This window comes from Monopterus albus, unplaced genomic scaffold (genome assembly GCF_001952655.1).
Source record: "Monopterus albus unplaced genomic scaffold, M_albus_1.0 scaffold29.1, whole genome shotgun sequence".
Classification (NCBI taxonomy): domain Eukaryota; kingdom Metazoa; phylum Chordata; class Actinopteri; order Synbranchiformes; family Synbranchidae; genus Monopterus; species Monopterus albus.
The window spans coordinates 622,136-641,509 of record NW_018127909.1 but is presented as its reverse complement, the minus strand read 5'-3'; the positions used below and the strand labels follow the sequence as shown (position 1 = coordinate 641,509).

The following is a 19,374-nucleotide window of genomic DNA, read 5'->3' as shown; positions in this document are numbered from 1 at the left end:
AATAAATAGGACAGACAAAAAATAGCCACAAAGAGATGTAAAGTGAGAAGTAAAGAAGTAAAATAACTAAAAATAAATGAAAATGACCAAAAAGACATGTAAATCCCAGTATAAAGAGATGCCAAATGACCACATGTAAATATAGATGATAATGATTAAAACAAGACACAAAATTACCACAAAGATGCAAAACAACAAAATGCAGGCACAAAACAACCACAGAGATGCTAAATTACTAAAAACAGACAAAATCCCTTCAATCTCTGGGTTTTGTCAGAGGGCGGGAAGCCTTTTACATGTTTGTGCCCAGGGGCCTTGTGTGCCATAATCTGTCCATGTCTTCACATATCTCCTTGGCAGATCTTGTTCTAACCCATTAATAAACTGTTAAGAGCTGGAAACAGACACGCAGCCAGAAAGCAAACCAGAATAGACTGGTCATACAAGGCTACTGGCAGAAGCAGCGGTGTGCCCAGGGTTTGGTTCGGCTAATGAGCAGCAGAGCAGCATGTGGCCCACTCACACACATACTGTAGATACTGAATGATGACATCAGCCAGTAATGTATGCATTCAGTGACATGGACAGACATTTGGATAGTTGCACACAAACAAACACACACACGAAGCTGATCGAGCTGACCCTGCTGATCAGGATTTCTTTGCCAAGTGCAGTTGATTGTTTGCGCATGTGTGTGGTTTGCTATCAGAAGGAAAGACTGAACGTCTGAGGATTACGACTGCTGCAGCTGTGTAGTGGCAGTAGCACTCATACAGTAGAAGCAGCAGTACTAGTAGCAGCTACTGCTCCCCCTGTCGGTCAGTGTGGTCACGTACACATACAATGAGTAAGGTCGTGATGACAGAAGTTGATGGGTGAAGTGCAGTTATAATCGCTACCGAGTCTCAAGTCTGTATACAGGGTATCTCCGCTGTACGGAGAAGACATTCTTTACTGGAGGTGAGTTCATACGCGGACATGGGCTAACGTTAGTTGTTCTGTGCGACAGAAACCGCAGAGTAGCTAAATTACAGCCAGCTTCATCATGTCCATTTGAAGGAAAAGCTAGCAAGCAGCAGTTAGCTGTTAGCAGCCTTCGATATGCTGTGACACATTGTTAATGCACTTACCAGAGAATAGTTTCTAAATACGAAACTAACTAGTCCGAATAGTTTTGGTTACTTCTGATGAGATACTAACTTCGCATTTGAAGTAATCGCGTTGCTACTCCAATGGTGTACATAGCCACAAAGCTATCTAGTTAGCTTGTATAGCTTATGTTCATGCGTCAATTATCGGACGTCTGTGTGCGATGTGCATTTGCTTGTTTTGCCGGAAAGGGTCACTGGCAGCCTCCGTACTGCATTTGGAGGTTTAATAACGACATACACACGTTTTGTGCTATGTTAGAGTTGTTTAAACATCTTTACGGGCTGAGGAAGGTCCGTTTAGCCAAGCAACCTGCGACCGAGGCAAAAAAAAAAAGATGTCCCACTTACGAGAAAGCATTAATGATGAGCAGAGGTCCAGACCGCCCACAGGGTGCTAACACAAATTCAGCCGTGAATGGGAGATTTGTGGTTTTTTCATAAAGGAACTAATGTAATTTGGCATCAGTCTCACATATATTTGTGGATACAGCAGAATTAGTCTGCTCGTGTCTAAAGACGTGTTTGGCTCAGGAGAGACATTTCAGTGATACTTAGGCTGGTCGTCAGCAGCATCACCCCACAGCCTGGGTGCGGTGTTTGCCTCCACCCGTCATCGTCAACCACATCCAGGCACGCAGGGCGAGCCCGCCAGAACTCGGTTTAAACAGCTCTCAAGTTTAGCAGAATTTCTTAGCTTTCAAGCTTTTATGGCATCGACTGAGAGTAAACAACAGGAAGCATGTTTAGAAGCACATGATGTTTAGGGTGTTTACATAGCTGAGTAAACTGATCCCAAGAAGACTTGTCGGAATGTGGGTGGCACCCAACCATGACTACACAATTCCCTGTGAAAACCCTGCAGCCTCAGTATTCGTGTATTCTCTTACACCACCCTGTCGTCAGTAGCATGAAGTTCAGCCTCTGTCACTGTGTCTTTTTCAGTGGACGGTGGATCTGCAGCCCTGCATACTAAACAGGAAAACAAGCTTCTCATCATGAACTGTGACATAGAAGGTGCGTTTACTCACATCTGAATTGTGTGAATTATTTAGTGTGTGAGGGTGGCATCAGGTAGTGATCCGCTATGTAAATCACTGTTTGTGTCTACATCAGGAGACATGGAGAACCAGGTGGAGATGGAGGAGAAGATGAGGTTAATAAATCAGGTTTTGGAACTTCAGCACACACTTGAAGGTAACATACTCACACATCTTTTTTTACTGTGGGGCAAAATTATATAACAGAGATCATAGATTTTGTGACAGGATCATTTGGACCTTTGAGTAAAACTTGCTGAAAGCTGTAATTGATGGTAAAGTTGCACCAAAAACTGTGAACCTAAAAGCTTTCACACTCCTTGTGTCTACATTCTGGTTCTATGTTCTAGTACAAACGGTAAGAACCCACTCTTCTTGTTCTCGTCACTGAGACGCGTCTGTCTTTCTTGCCCTTTTGAGCATTGATATCACTATGATATCGAACAAGCTAGTTATAGAATGTAGATTAAACCTAAAGGAGTAAGTATGCTTAATCAGAACATCTTGTCTCGCCCCTCTGAGAGCAACATTTTACTCAGCTTTTGAGTGTGGCCTTTCTCAACAATTATAAACACTTCTGATTTCCAGTGCATTGTACAAACCACTTCTCTAGGGAAACCTGAACCTAGGACAGGGGAAGTGGATATCACTAGAATTATTTGACAGTGATGAACCTTGTGTTTTAGCTGACTTCTTTTGTGTTCCAGACCTGTCAGCACGGGTTGATACAGTCAAGGAGGAGAACCTGAAGTTGAAGTCTGAGAACCAGGTCCTTGGACAGTACATCGAGAACCTCATGTCTGCGTCTAGCATCTTCCAGACCACCGAGACCAAGAGCAAACGAAAGTGAGCTACCCTCAATAAAACAAAACCCAAAGTCCTGGGTGAGCGGCTGGGAGAGGAAATTCATCATGGAGATCTGGAGAGGGGTTTGTTTTCTTAGCACACCTGGGTGTTTTCTGCAACCGTTTGAGCTTGTTTACCTGGGTCCACACTACGTTTAAGTTTATTCTAAAACAGAAACTGACCTTCAATAAACAACCCATTCAGTTGTCTCAGATACATGCTAGTCTGGCGCAGGTCTGCGTTGCAGCAGTTTCCTGTCCTTACTACATATCACCCTTTAATCACTAACACACACACAAAAGAACCAGAGTATGTGTATGAAGTGGTTAAGGGTTATTTGTACCTTGAGGTTCTTCTCAGTGCTCTGGAAAATAATTTGAGAGTACTGAGAAGTACAAAAAGGTTTGTTTTGCCGGCTTGGTTATCTGTTTGAAGGCAGGTTTGACTTTTCTGTGGTTTCCTAACTGTGTGACAGTGTTCCTGTTTCAGATTGACCTGTAAGTGGGCTGAAACGTACCAGAAATATCACACAAACTGTTAACACTGGTTTATTTTGTAATTTATTAGGTAAAATATTTCCTGTCAGCTGGATCTGAGTGCTTGGTAGGTCTTGGATGTCATCATATATACAGATAGCATGACCTCCACTTAAAAGTTGGCAAACTGGACAGTGTTAAATGAAAATAAATGTATTTAGGTGGCATGTGCATCTCTTACATGGTTTTCGTTTTGTTGAGCAGTTAACATATCTAATGAAAAGTCAATACATCAATAATCAATGGTTTGTAGATTGTAAAACTGTTGCTAATATTTTAATGATACTAGGTGGGTACTAGAGCTCAGCAACAGCACAAGGATAAGCACAGAGAAACTAAAAGTTGTGTAAATTAGCACGGCATAAAAGTGTAGGTCAGTTATGTTTTGACTCCAAGTGGTTGATTTTTTTTAAAATCACTTTGACAAGGTTTTCTTTATGTACTTAAAAGTTATTTGCAACCATTTAAGTTCATCACATCATCAGGGAGTGTTGTGGCACACGCTGTGCAGCAAGACTGACAGAGGAAATGCTACAGATATGCTAAATCCCTGCATATTACATTTGTGTCCTTATCCTGTAATAGTTGTGGGGGTGGGGGAGGAAATGGGCAAATGACATGAGGAGGCAAGGAAAGAAATGCTTTCCCCTTTAACTGCACCACCACCAACAACAGCAGTAAAGAGGCCTGAGTGTTATTGATCGGCTGAGTCGGGCCAGGACTCCATGGCCTGCTAGAGAATGGGTTTGACTGTAAAATGTGTAGCAGAGTGGAGGGTGTGTCGGCAAGACCTTGGCTTGCTGCCTCCAGTAAAAACAAAGGGATGATTGTGGAAGGACATGAAAAGTAATGTATTCTGAACAGGCTTTATTTCCTTTAGACTGAAGTATCTGGTAGAGTAATATCTGGAAAGCAGTAATTCAAGTGACTCGGTGCTGTTTGAAAAGGGAGGAAAGGAAGTGGAGGAAATATTATAAGAGGCTTTAAATATTGTATATGCTGTAATTTATTGAGCTTATTTTGTTATTTTTAACAGCTGTACAGTAGTATTTTAGTTTCCTCCCGGAATGCTGAACATGCCCTACCTATGCACACCCTGCACCTTTGCCTTTGAACATTTTTGTTTTAATAAAAACCTGAAATCACTTCACTCTGTCATCATCTGTCAGTGAGACAAAAGAAGAGCAAGAGAAAGTACATCACCAAGTTGAGATAACATGCCCCATTTGATCAGACTTTTGACAAAGGTTTTTTTGTATTAAATAGTTTTATTTTCAAGAGAAATGTATGCAAACAAATGTAAACAGGGATATCTGCCAGTGTCTGGCAAAACAACTACAAAAGCTTGAGACAATATAAAACAAATTAGCATCAACATCTTCCCCGGACAACAATCCAGGATATGAACTGTATTCTAGGAAAGCACTGCTGTGCACTGACTGAATGAGACATCTTCACGGGTTTATTATCCAGCTGTTTGCCGTAGGAACATATTTATTCTGTCGACTGACGGCCGGGTTGTCCAAAATGGCCTACTTTTGCTGTCTTTTAAAAAAACTGACCTAGGATCAGAACAAACACTGCAGTGGCAGCTCAATAAAGAAAACTGCCTCAAGTCACTCAAAACACTGCATCATTAAATCTGTCTTCATACTGGTATAAAACATTTTAAACAACCAATAAATAGAGTGCTTAGCTAGCACTAAGTCTTAAATTACCATAACTTAGTAGAAAACACACTACGGTAACTGCTGCTCCTTACAAACTAGCTAAAATCTAAACAGGACATCCACCTTTAAAGAGGTAATCTTTTAAACCTAAGCTGAGGTGACTTTTCAGCTGAGATGCTGACACAGCAGTAACAAACAGCTTTCCTCGCAGCCTGGCCTGTTCTCAGAACCCTAACAATTTCAAACTAGGAAGGAACTTGGTCAAACTGACCTTGAACATGTTCTTTACCATAAAGGACATGAGAATAACTTGGAGATGCGGCCCCTATGATATGCTGTAAAATAGTATGAAGTGGAGTGGCCAGCAGGCGGGTGCTCTTTGCTGCCTTTGTCTCAGAGGAGACAGACTCATACATCTATGGTAGAGGATAATCAGAGAGAGGACTGATAGCATAGGCTGAACAGGAACAGAGGTGGGGCTTTTTAGGCTGACAGGTGTTTTGACAGCAATGGCTTATAGAAGGGGAGACGGATGGAGGAAAGAAAACAGCTAAATGCACAAAATCTCCAGGGAATTCATTTGATAGCTGAATGAGCAGAAAGGAAGGGATGAGATGAGATGAGAGGAGGAATGATACAGGATGGGGTGGGAGTAGTTGAGGTATGGAGGAGACATGGATGGGGCAGCCAGGGTGACTGCAGGCTGCCAGGTGGTTTGGAGGAATTACATGCTGCTCTGCTTAGACTGGGGGGAGCAGCAGAGACGGCCCTCCCACCTCCACCCCATCGTGGGACACAGGACACAGTAGGTGTTGGGGTCACCTCTTCAGTCTTTCCGTACCCTCCTCTTTCTCACAGCTTGTTTGTAGCTGTCTTTGGCAATGTCTCCTCCCTCCTTTGGCTGCAGGCCGGAACTGGACTGAAATAAAAGGCAAGAAAAGCCTAGTTTAATGGATGACATAAAACATCACTCTCGCATTTACACTCGACCAAAATGGTAAAGTACAGCTTCAGCCCCATCTTGCATGATATCTGAAAATATTGTCAGGTCAAATTGAATTTTTTAGACCTTTTAACCACTAACTAGAATGAAATATGCAATTGTTCTTAGAAGTACAGTCAGTGAAAATGAAAACAAGCAGCCAGACTGACTACACATTAGGCCAAGGCCATACAGTCAGAGGCATGAAGAAGTCTAAACAGAAAGGAGGTGAGTGACTGATACTGTTCAGTGTGTTGTCTGCAGATCTCCACACACTGGCTAACCATGAGCATGTGGATATGAAGGTGTGGCACTGTGGGTCCAAGAACACTTTGCCACAGAACACCATCCAATAGCAGCATTTCAGAGACCTCTCACACAGAATGCATTCCTTAAATTTCATTATTTAGATGTATTCAATGTCTTGAGTATAGGCCATATGAATTGTAACTGAGCGTGGTTCCATCACAACCAAATTCTAAGTCAATATCGGCAGACACATTTTAAAATCGACTACTGTACTTGAATGTAGGAGAAAGCCATGCATCATGATTTGTGAGGTGAAGGCATTATTAATGGTCTTCTGAATACATTTTCATTACCACTGGGTGATTTTTTTCCCAAACAGGAGCATTTCCTTTGTACTATTAACTACAGAATCAAATGCAGGGTAAAACTAAGATTTTATTGAGTCATAACAAATGCAAGTGTTGTATAAATTCTCTAAACTACTGAGGTGATCCCAGGATAAACCAGCAGCAGAAAATTTAGGAATGCAACACAAGCACTGTGTCCAGAACCTCATCTAACATTAGTGACCCTTAATGTGTTTGTTGTTGTTTGGTGGCATACATTAAAGTGCCCATGCCATGCTCACTTTGCTCATTTCCAGTCATCTAATGTTTAATCATGGGTACCTCTAGATTAGCTTTGCACCCATCATAACTCCAAATAGTCTGTAATTATTTCAGAAAGATAAAACCCAAGAGCCTCTTCCTAAAAAATGAGAAGATAATTCATGAATGTGCACAACTCCTGCTGCCGGTGTTGTGTCAAAATCTGTTTCCCGTAACTTGAATCCTAACATTATCCTAACTACAACCACTGAGGGGGTGGGGGCGGTACATGAAACCGAGTTTTGAACAGGGGAAACATCTTGATGAGGGAACACTTTTTGACACAAGACTTGTCAAGAAGCCTGGACAAAGCATAAACACAAGAACACTGACAAATAAGCTACATTTTTGACAATGACAATACCTCAAATCCGACCTGACATGTTCGAGCCAGAATATGAAAGTGGACAGCACAACGAACCACAACAGCATTAATTAATATGAATGTCTCCTCCATAGATAAACAATGGTATCTGTACAGATGAAAAGCGATGTGTAACAATCTAAACAAAGCAGGTAACTGAGAAACCCCATATTTTGACTGGCATAATGCAGACTTAGTAACTTCGCCAGCCTTACAACAATTCTTTCTAAACTTACAGAAACAAGGCATCAACAGACATGCAACACGTTTTTTTAAACTTACTGTTAAGTCCCACTGAGTAGTGGAAACATCACTCCCTTTCAAGTAGCTCCAAGGTCAGTAAATCTACGTCTTCCACCACACAACCACATACAGTCCTAAAGTAGTGAAATTAATTCCAATGGATAGCATAGCACCGACAATAACATCATGGATCATTAATCTGCGTCTTAACCAGCAACACATCACATGCAGAAGACTCAATGACCTCAACCACTCAAAACAAACAGGTACTGTGCTCCGGGGGAATCCAGCACTGATGAGCTGATCATTCACCACCACAGGGGCTTCACTGGCAGCTACTTATAGGTTAGACCTGGTCAAGTAAAACAACAAGTTCCTGTACAGGAACATTCCTGGACATGAAGTAATCTCAGGCCCTGTATTTTTCTCCACATCCTCTGGTCACAGTGCAGCAGCAGAAGGGAAAATATATCCACAAAACCGTGTGTGGTTGAAACATTCCGCTTTTACAATGGCACCGGTGGATGTCAGGCAAGCTCACATGAACACAACTGCCTGCAGAATATGACCATTCAAGGAAATCCTTAAACTGTTACACAATACTTAATTTTGTTAGAATAAAAGTCTTGCAAGCAAGAGTTTGCAAAACGTGTATAAACCGAGTTGCTTCTGCTTTGAAATACTAGAACCTACGTACACTTTGTGTTTTAGCTTTAGGTCATGTCCAAGATGATAATTCACTGTTGTAACATTGTAGATAAGTCAGTAAAGAAAGCATGGGGTTTACCAGTTGTTAGGTTCCAACAGTGGAAACACAGCTATGGTGCTGGTAGAACTTTGATTACATTTAAGTTTTAAAAAGACCCACATGACACCAACAGTATTTCATTTTTTGTGTCACATGAGTATAACACAAGCACATCATTAACAATAAGCTGTCAAGTCTGTGGCTTTGGGAAACCTATGGCAAGAACAAGATGTTCTAGCCCTGAAGTAAGAAGACTGCTACTCTACCAGGTGCTGAAACAAGTGTGGCTGCCAGTTCATACTTTTGGAACTCAGGCAGATGAAGTGACTCCTGGTAGCTGCTGTCATATTACTTGTGATCTGTCATTTAATGAAACAGGTGAACTGAGATATTTTGAAGGAGTTGAAATCCTGAATTCATTTTTTTATCACTTGAAAAAGATTTTCATTTTACTTTAATTAAACTAATTAAACTAAATTATGCCATTCAACTAAAACATCACATACAATCCTGAGCAAGATGAATACTGTGTAACCATTAGCTCGTCCTGCTGTGCACATAACTCAAAACAACACGAACCTCATCTCCTAATGTTTTTTCAGGAGCTTTGCTTTCCTCTTCCTCCTCCTCTTCATCACTCGCCTCTAGATTGTCCCCTCCCGCTTTGACATCAGCCTCTTCTTCCTCCTCAGCTTCCCCTGTCACTTCTCCTAAGAGGGAGAGTCAAAGTAACATCAGTCAGGATGAAGAATAACAATCTACCGTAGAACAATGTACTAATATCAATCCTCTGGACACCACAGCACCAAAAGAAGGCTGTCTAACCTGCCACTGGTGCTCCTTCTGTGGCCTCAGTTGCTTTGTCTTCCTCATCTGCTGCTGCTGCTGTCTCCTCTTCATCCTCCTCCTCCTCCTCCTCCTCTTCTTCTATATCAGCCTGGGGCACATCTACCTTCTTGTACATGTAGTCCTCTTCGGCTTTCTTGGACACAAACAGGAGATGTGATCCCAAACAGGTTTAGAAGGCTTCCTGGTGTGCTTTTGTGTAAATCATAAATACAGTATGATCAGTATTGTAACATAAAAATGGCAGGCTCCTCATACCTTTGGCCAGCAGAAGAGCACAGTCAGTCCTACGGGCAGGCCTACTGTCAGGATGTAGATCACCCAGAGCCATGGTCGTTCTTCTGCTGCCATCATCAGCTGAGCAAAAATCCCTGGCTGGTGGAGGGATGAGGAGAGACAAGAGCACAGAGCATTTGCTAGCCTTTCCTTCACAGAAACCGACAGCCCTGTAGTAAATTAGATACACTCAGTGACAACATAAGTGTGTAAGGGCGCTGCCCTATGTTCCTGTTGCCCTTACAAAACATCACACTGACCTCATTAGCACTAGCCACCAGTTTCTTCAGCCCCCAGCTGTCAGATGCCCAGCGGTCGGCCACCTCCTTGTGAGAGGTGATAATGAAGTTGTCAAAGTAGATATTCGAGGTCATGGACCACAACTCCAAGCCCAGAGCTTTGAAGGAGGTCATCCTGAAAGGCTGCAAGTCCTCAAAATAGTCTGGGTTATTGATCTTACGTGGCTTCCAGACTCCCTTGGGCGAAGATAAAAGATGTGGAAGAAACAATTAGAAGGAAGAGATCCAGAGCATCTCCAGCAGGACAGCTTGGCTGTCCAGTTTATAATACATCATACAGTCTTTTGGCTGAGTGCACACCATCATTAAAGCAAAGATACAACCAGATGGATTGGATTTTCAAGAATAAAGCATAACATCTCAGCCTAGACTATGAGCATGTGCTCCACTATGTCATTTCACATCAGGCTGATTTTCCTGCAGCCAAGCAGAAACATCAGAATCAGCTTTATTGGCCAGGTGTGTCAGACACACGAGGAATTTGACACACACACACACACAAATATTATATATATACCACTAGAGGGGCTTTCCACTTGCCCTTGTACTGTGGGTTATTGATCATGGGACGTTTCCACTCCCCACAGCCAGGAGCTGTCTCACAAGCCAGGTTAGGAATCTGAGGAGCCTCCCATTCTCCGTCCATCTCCTCATCCCTGTACACAGAGGAGAACAGAGAGCTAAGTCATGTTTTTGTGTAAATACTGTGACATCATTCAAAGGCTGGCTGTGGGCTTGTTTTGGTAGAACTGTTGTGAATGTGTTTATTTACCAGTCTTCTGGTTTCTCAGCGTTAGGATCTGAGACAAACTCTGGTTCATCATCCAGCCAGCCCTCAGGCTTCACAGCATCAGGATCCTCAAGCTTAGCAGGGGCATCCTCATCCCTGAGACATCCATATTTGTTATTTACCACAGTAACTGAGACCTGGACATTTAATCAATGTCAATTCATCAACAAAATCTGTTCTGTGTACTAGTATGAAGGTTGCAGTTACCAGTCATCAGGCTTGACAGCTTCTGGGTCAGGAATCTTGGCCCTCTCATCCCAGTCCTCAGGCTTGGAGTCATTTGGGTCGTCTGTCTCTTTGGGAGGGTTGACTGGAGGCACCACATCATGCAGCAGGTTGCCACGGCTCACACTAGACTGGTCGATGAACATCTCGTAACTGTTGTCTGGGTTCAAGACTGATAACAGAGAAAAATACAGAATACGTTTTGGTCTAAGAAGAACAGAAAAGTATGCAAATGGGTATTTGTTGTGACATGCAGTTCTACCTGCCCATGGTGTCACATACTAATACATATTTGACAGTGATATACAGTATTGTGTAAGGGTTGTATTTTAAGAATGTTAAATACATATTTATTTACCAGAATACAACTAGAAAATATGTACACAGTATAAAAAAAACACACACACACAAAAATGTCAGGAAAAAAAAAAAAAAAAAAAGCAAATAAATTGAAAACCCCACATTGGGATCTGAAGAAATCTGAAGACTCTGGAGAGGTCAAGGACAAAAACAGGAGTGAAAGACCAAGATAACTGTCCAAATATGATGAGACGTTTCTCAGAGTTTCTTCTTTGAGAGACTGGAGGAAATCCAGCAAGCACCTGGCTCAACATCTGGCAGCTCCATCTGGTTGCCAAATTGATCCTTCTACAGTCCGAAGAAGCCCGATCAGGAATGGCCTTTGTGAAGGACAGCAGCCAAGAAATCACTTTTTCAGAAGGAGGACAGGGAGAAAAGCCTGAGATATGCAAAGGTTCACAAAGACTGGAAGAGTCTCGTGGAGTGATGGGTGAAGTTGGAAATGTCCAGCTCCACTCATGCACAGTATGTGAGAAGAAGGACTAGAGAGAGGCGGAAGAACGAGAGTAGCAGCCTTCAGTGAAACATGGTGCAGGGTCTGTCATGGTTTCAAGACTTCAACAGAGTGTCCCCAAAAGAATTCAAGCTGTGCCAAGTGCAAAGGGAGGTCACACTAAATACTGACTTTGGACTGTAGAAGCTGTTTTGATCTGAACATTTTTTAATATTATGTAAACATTTCCTGTATTTTCTGGTTAAAGAGAGTGAGAAATATAAATTATCATTACAACCTTGCTGAACCAGCAAAACTTAATGGTGGCCTGAGTCTTTTGCACAGTACTGTATAACGTTTATCTTGTTCTTCTGATAGGATACTAATACAGCATACTGGAGTTGTAATTGGTGCATTAATATCTCTATTTAGAATTTTGATCCAAACACTAATATCACCATACGGTGGGACTGTTCGGACCATGCGACCTTAATAATATGGGAATATATGGATTACTGATAGATGTACGTTCACATTAATAATAGACAAGGTGTTTTCAAGGGACCCAGAAAGTGTTGATGTTTATGCAAAATGTTAAAGCATGTTCTGGCTAAACATTTTGTCTGTAAAATGATTATCATATCATGCAACTGTCTTTTTAAACGAGTAATAATTTGAACATCATTATGGTGAAGAAGTCTAAGCTCAGACAGGAAGTTACAGTAACATCTCTGGAGTCTTTTGCAAGGCCAAGAGATGGTTTTAACAGTTTTATTTTTTGATTATAAAGCTTTGTTGTTCACGTCTTTGTTAGTGGTCCATTCTTTTCTTCTATGGTGTGGCATCATTTACATTACAGTGACAATACCATTCCTACATTTGGTGGCCCATAGCAGACTGTCAGTTTGGTGTGGCATTAGCCTGAAGACTGAAGTTAAATGCTTTACACTTAATAATAAAGCATCCGGGGGTAAAAACAAACACTACTGTCTGCCTTTGTAAACCGCAGCCATACCCAGAGTGTAGAGGTGAGTCTTCTTGTCAGTGTAAAACTTCTTGAGGTCGACGTCGGCCCTCTTGGCGTGCTTCTCCTCCATGTCTTTGTTGAGAGGATTCCGATGGCGGAAGATGAAGTGCAGTTTGTAGTCTTCGCCACACTTGTCTGGTCCAAACATGATAGTGTAGGGTGTGCGGTCATGAAATTGCTCCTGCAATGCACAACAAACAACAGTTCAAATTCAAGAGTATATCTTTACAATCTTTATCCAGGTCCACTAAACATACACCAGATAGAGGAGAAATGCTTTGAAGGGTTGGGATTGTGTTTCCAGCAATACTAGTCCACAATACTGCCAATAAAATGGCCAATATGTAGTGTTTCTGCTATATGCAAGTAAATGTTACTGTGCACATCAAAACTCTAAATCAGGGGTGATCAACTATATTTTCCTAAGGGCCAGAATTTTTCTAAGCAGACACTGTGGGGGCAGGAGTTTCAAATAAAAAATATATATATTTAGGTTATATATTATTAGGTTATTATCATTATATTTTTATTTCTCTTTATCAGTGTGAACTAACACCTGTAGGCCTACTTAAATGTTAAAATGTTAAATGAGAGCATGTGGAAAAAAATAAAATGTTAAATGAGAATATGAGTTTGTCCCCATTCTTGCATGAAGACAGCACAAGCTGCACTCCATTCATATCCTAAAACCAGTGTGCAAATTGCATCCTGCATTTGGGTGTGGGTGTGGGGGTTCTTCTTTCAACTGGAGGGGCTGCTCTATTGAGGACGGGCACTTCAGTCAAGACCAAATCCATGTACAATATTTACACATCTTCACACAAAACAATGCAGGAAAGCTGATTAAGAACCATGATACATAAAGACCCTGCAGATGTCCTGATCACCTGACACAGGGATTACTGAGGGCAGGTAAAGTCGGTCTGACCTCACTGTGCACTGTTGTCACTCACTGTTCAGTCGCAATTTCCTCAAATGATCAAGTTTCACAAAGACATTTACTTCTACCACAGGGATCAGTGTGTCTCTTTTTGTATTTTATGACAGTTTAATCCCAACAAAAGCAAAAAAGTTTGGTGTAGTTAGACAAAGTGGGAAAACTCCCGCGGACTGCTGTTTTGAGGGAAACAAAATCTCAATAATCTAAATACCAGAAAACATTTTTTTCCTCCTCATATTTTCTGATTTCATTAATATACATATTAATATAATATATTGTATCCTGGATGGAAAACTTTGGTGAGCCAGATGTGGCCCACAGGCTGCCAGGTACCAGCCCATGCTCTAAACATTACAAATGGATTACAACAGATGCGTATACCAACCAGATTGAGATTGCCAGTGTCTGAAAGCAGTTTAATGTATGCTCCACCACAGTCGATACCATCCTGGAAATTCACCTCGTACCTATAACCAGAAAACCACAAACAATCCAACAAGTCTTCGGCACAGTTTTCCTATAATCTTCTTGCCTGAATAATGAATAAGCACATTCACTGTCAAGTGCAGTCAATGATATAAAAATCCATGATGAAATAGAGGGTACAATATGTGTGTTTGTAATCATGGGAACTCACTGTATGACCAGAGGTTCATTCTGGAAGACAAAAGGTTTGTTTAGCATTGCAGCAATGGCATGGTGCTTGGCCCGGGACTTGAGCACCAGGCCAAGGTCTCCTGGAACCTTGTTCTCTTTCAGCTGCTCCACAGCCCACTTCCCTACAGATGGAGAGGAGAAGAAAATACACTCAGTAACCCAGGTGTTATTTTCATGGTCATGGCTACCACTGTTATAGGTTATGACAATATTTTACTTAACAGCTTCATTGCTGGGGTGTGTAGTTGCAGACACTCTGCTGGGACAGCTTTAGTGTACTCAACAGAACATCGCAAACACCGTTTAATGTCTCTAGCTGCGGTGCCATGACCTGATTTCTCAGCAATTATGCTGCCAAGTAAAGTGTTATTATAAGCAATAGAGATTAAAAACAGACCCATGGTTGTAAAAATCTTTTTCATTTGCATCATACTGTACATGAGATCTCATCACACATAAAGTCTAGGTTAGCAGAGGGAGAAAGTAATGACAAACCATCATATTTGGCGATGTCATCATCTGCATCGCCCTTCACCGTCTTTGACAGGTGCCATCTGTGGAGATCAAGATCATTAAACACTAAGCATCTGAACAAGAAAAGGTAAGCACACTTCAACCACTGATTCTGTCACTCAATACCATTAGAGCCTCATGTATCCCACTATGTATTAAATATTTATGCTGTATTTTTTTAGCAGCACTTTGTAAATTTCTCAGGCAATACCTGTCCAGTGTCCCATCATCAAACGTCTCTGCAAAATAGACATCTCCAGTGGCAACAGGAGTCTTGTATGTTACCTGGGGAACACAAAAATGACAATTTCAAGTTGTCAAACAAGCCACTTTTCCTAAAATCAGTGGGTTCCAACATTCTCTAAAGTCTGATGTACTTAATTCTACCCATCTTTCTTTATATTGCCCTTTTTACCTTTACTGGGCTCATTACCCATGCCTGACCTGGAAGGAGACATTTTCATCCATTCCAGCTTTGCCATCCTTCACGCTCGCTGTGTCCATTCTGTCTGTCTCATCAGATTGTTCTTCATCCATCACAGTTGCCTCCTCCTCCTCAGCCATCAGAACCTTTAATTCCTCCTCATCTAAGCCCATATTTGCATCGATGTCTGAAACATCAGCCTCTGACTGCTTCTCTTGGGCTACCACTGCCAAAGCCAGGTAAGACAGGAGCAGTGCATGCCACATCCAACCCCTGTCCAAATTCATCTGTAGGGGAGGGGGACAGGGAGCGGGTGATGGTAGGACGGTGAACAGAGTGTGAGATAAAGGATGAGCATGGTGTAAGCAGTGGAGGAGGGAGGGTGTGGGGGAGCAGGATTAGAGGAAAATGCAGGTGATGTTATTTATGGAGAGAGCAACATGTGTGCAAAAGAGGGGGTCAAAAACAGAATGCAAGTGCAAAAAAGGATGGAGGGATGACAGGGTGAGAGTTTGAGAAAAAAGGAGATGAACGAGGTCATGTTAGTCCAGTGCTACCTGATGTAGAGCCTGTGTCTTCAGATCACATTATTATCATTGGCACCATTTCTTGGAAAAAAACATTTGTGCTTTCATATCTAGAGCACATTATCATTGGCACCATTTCTTGGATTTAAACATTTGTGCTTTCATATCTAGAGCACAAAACAAGCTTTACAATTACATTCCTCCCTCTTCACTACAATCCTAATTTGTAGCAGTAAATGCATGGGATTACCATCCTGGTGTGTGTGTGTGTGTGTGGCTAATATGCATATGAAAATGTAGAGATGTTTTGCTGAATAATGGTACAATTCAGAAATCAATTATACCAAACCAGAGCACTCAGAGAGCGCATGGGCCTCCACCAAGGCACAATGCAAACTGGTCCCTTGTGAAAAATGAGATCTGGAACACATAATGTGTCCTACAATCGTGGATCCTGATCAGTTCTGTATCATCTCTTAGGGCATGATAGGCAACTATACTGTGCATCTTAGCTGAACATTTCAGGGTTCTATCTTCATTATTGGCCAAGTTATAGCAGAAAATATGTTAAATGGGATTTTCAGTGCCATCTCTGGATCAGATCCTGATTAAATTAGGTCCGGTGATAGCCAGTGCCACCCTAGACATGCGTATCAAATTTCAACAAAAATTTCATACAGTCTAAATTGTTAAAATTTTTTGATTTAGTGGGATATAAGACTGCTGTGTTTATGTATAAAGCCAGGAACAATTTATTACCTGGTGGAATTCAAAAACTATTTAATGAAAGGGAAGGGGGATACAATTTAAGGGGTCAGTTAAATTTAAAAATTCATGCTATACGTACAACCAAAAAAAGATTTTGTATTTCCATAAGTGGGGTAAAACTATGGAATAATTTAAGTGTAGACATAAAAAATAGTAATAGAATTGATGAGTTTAAATATAAATATAAAGGTGTGTGTCAATCAAGATATATGCAAGAGCAGGCTCAATGATTAATTACATGGAACATTGTGGGTGTGGTGTATGAATGTTAACACTTTGTAATAATTCTTTAGTATATTACTTGTGCGGTGTAGAAGATAATTATTTAAGAATGTAATTATGCAAGAATGTTAACACTGTTATAATTTTTTAGTATATTACTTGTGTGGTGTAGAAGAGAATTATTTATGTAGAGATACTGCTTGCAAACCAATGATGGTAAGATGATGTCATGGGGTAGGACTGGATAAGTCTGACTTCTTCCTACTCCATTCAAGCATGTACTAGGTATAAGCAAATTGATATTGGATTAGCATTTGTTGGATATGTGTAAAATTATGTGTGTTGACATATCAACTGTCTGTACATGCTTGAAAGAATAAATCAAATCAAACTTTTGGTGGAGATCTGATATAAATATATATTTTACTTTACCCCATGTTAAAGATTAAACTTTTTTTTAAATTGTTTTTATTTTTTTATGACCTTGACCTTTTTCAGCCAAAATCAAATTACTTTTAGGGCTGTTTGTCCGTAATCCTGCTAACCAACACACACACACACACACACACACACACACACACACACACACACACAACCACAAACGGTAACAACAGCTAGAGTGACCTCCAACTGATAAGGCCACACCTGCTCACTCTTGTTGGGAGCAACAGAAAATGAAACAGACAGCACAGCAGCACATTTTCCATCCATCCATTATCTACACCGCTGATTCCTGAATAGGGTCGTGGGTTGAGCAGGATCGTCTCACTGCACAGAATACTGTCAAGATATTAAGTGGTCACATGCATTCATATCAGTGCAGGGGATGGAGCCCTCAGTGAAGTGGCTTTTGACTTCAGTATGAATAAGTGGGAGGTGGTTCTCAACCAGCAACATTACAAGTCCCAAATGACTAGTCAGTTGGTTGCCTTCCAATTCAAACTAATGACTTTTATTAGACTCCATAAAAGAGCTAACTGCTCGTGTGGCATAATAGTTAATGAAAGTTCCACCTGCTTTCACATAAAGAGGGTCTTTGACCTTTACTTTTACCACGGACGGACAGACAATGAATCAAGGATCCATCACATGAAATGACCTGCCAACTGACTTCTGACTCAGATTGATCACACTGATGTAAGAGGCTGGTCCAACACAGTAGACAAAGGAACACAAGATGAAATGTTTAACAGAATTTGACATTGTAGTTACAGCTACAATGTTCAACTGTAAAACACTCCTGTGCCATGTTAACCTGAAGCTTCTTTGAAATACAACATGTATCTGGAGTTTTACAGAAATGCCAGTCAGGTGACTGTAAAACCACACAAACATCAGACAATCTAATCAGCTCATGTAAACCTGCTCTGTGTGTCTACCTGTTGTACTTTGGGGATGACCAGATTACATTCTTTTAAACAGAGATTAGGATGAAAGAAACCTTGCAAACTCAAGTCTGCGCAGCAGCCTCCCCAAAGAACCCAGCTGCAGCCAAAGTCTAACTACACAGTTATCTGTGACATCTCAGTTCTGCTTTCATTACGACAAGCTCATCATTACCTGAGCAGAGAGTAGCTTGATTTGTCTGTCATGCGTAGCCTACTGTCAAAAACAAACCGGTGTTATATCACCGGCGGCCCCACTCTCCAACTTAACTAGCCGAATCGCGTCACAGTTATAGCCCAAGTACACTGCGGAAACATCCCTTGGTCTCTAGCTGAAGTTAAACGGTGCCAGAAAGCTCATTTTGAAGTTATAATCACTATAAGAAGACTAATACCTGAAAGCTCTAAGAACTACAAAGAAGAGGTCATGGGACATGGTTGTGGAGCTAACATGGCTGCCACCGAACACCGCAATGTCCAAACTCTGAGATGAATGGCTCCGGCTGCTGCACCTGCTCCGCTAGCTAACGTTAACTAACTGGACGGGGCGCCAACCACACACAGTAAACGTTAGCATAACATAAGCTTAGCTGGTAGATGAAAGGGCTTATACAAGGAACCCGCCTACTACGCATGATCTGGAATTAAAAACATGCACTGAAAATGATCAACTAATTAATTTAAGGTAGAGTGGCCGAAAGTGTCTGGTTATCATATATTAAATGATAGCAACAGTTAGCCTGCTAAATTAGCAGTGATGTCGCACAGGGAGGGATGGACAGAATGAATGAGAGCACACAAACAAACCTTGCGCCTTCTTGTAACTGCTGAGAAATTGCCTCGATAAAAGCCGTTTCTCCGCTTTGAACAACAAAACCAGAGACAGTATCTTGTACGTTTGGTCTGCTGAAAGTATCACCAAAACCCGCGTAAAGACACGGTTGTATGTTAAAGAGAGACAGCAGATGACAGCTTGGCCCAGATAACGGTGCGCGGTTGATTAGTGCGAGCAAACCCTTGCAAATGGGCATGTGCACTCCGATAGAGATGGAGAGCCTGAGTGGTGCCTTCACGTATCATCCAAAACGAAACCGACGCACACGCTCGCGAGATAGAATTTGTCAAGAAAATATATAAGACAAATGGTTAGGTATTTATTTACGTCGTTGTACTATATTTGTTATTTTACGCCTATTTAGATTTTTGAGA

General features: G+C 41.4%; 2 protein-coding genes across 2 annotated transcripts; one reads left to right on the top strand and one right to left on the bottom strand.

Moving 5' to 3' along the window:
• The first annotated feature begins 764 nt into the window (after positions 1–764).
• Positions 765–5,668, top strand: scoca (short coiled-coil protein a). The gene is made up of 4 exons (XM_020596095.1): positions 765–960; positions 2,094–2,165; positions 2,265–2,345; positions 2,896–5,668. Exons 2-4 carry the CDS (start codon positions 2,147–2,149, stop codon positions 3,036–3,038), a joined length of 243 nt encoding a protein of 80 aa, XP_020451751.1. The 5' UTR covers positions 765–960; positions 2,094–2,146; the 3' UTR covers positions 3,039–5,668.
• An 89-nt stretch (positions 5,669–5,757) lies between these two features.
• Positions 5,758–19,259, bottom strand: clgn (calmegin). The gene is made up of 15 exons (XM_020596097.1): positions 18,973–19,259; positions 15,284–15,550; positions 15,051–15,124; positions 14,822–14,880; positions 14,307–14,448; positions 14,055–14,136; positions 12,718–12,910; positions 10,892–11,081; positions 10,667–10,780; positions 10,412–10,550; positions 9,856–10,071; positions 9,578–9,694; positions 9,299–9,455; positions 9,053–9,183; positions 5,758–6,159 (listed from the first exon to the last, which is right to left on the bottom strand). The coding sequence occupies exons 2-15, from the start codon at positions 15,548–15,550 to the stop codon at positions 6,067–6,069; spliced, it is 1,974 nt and encodes a 657-aa protein (XP_020451753.1). The 5' UTR covers positions 18,973–19,259; the 3' UTR covers positions 5,758–6,066.
• Between the last annotated feature and the right edge of the window lie 115 nt (positions 19,260–19,374).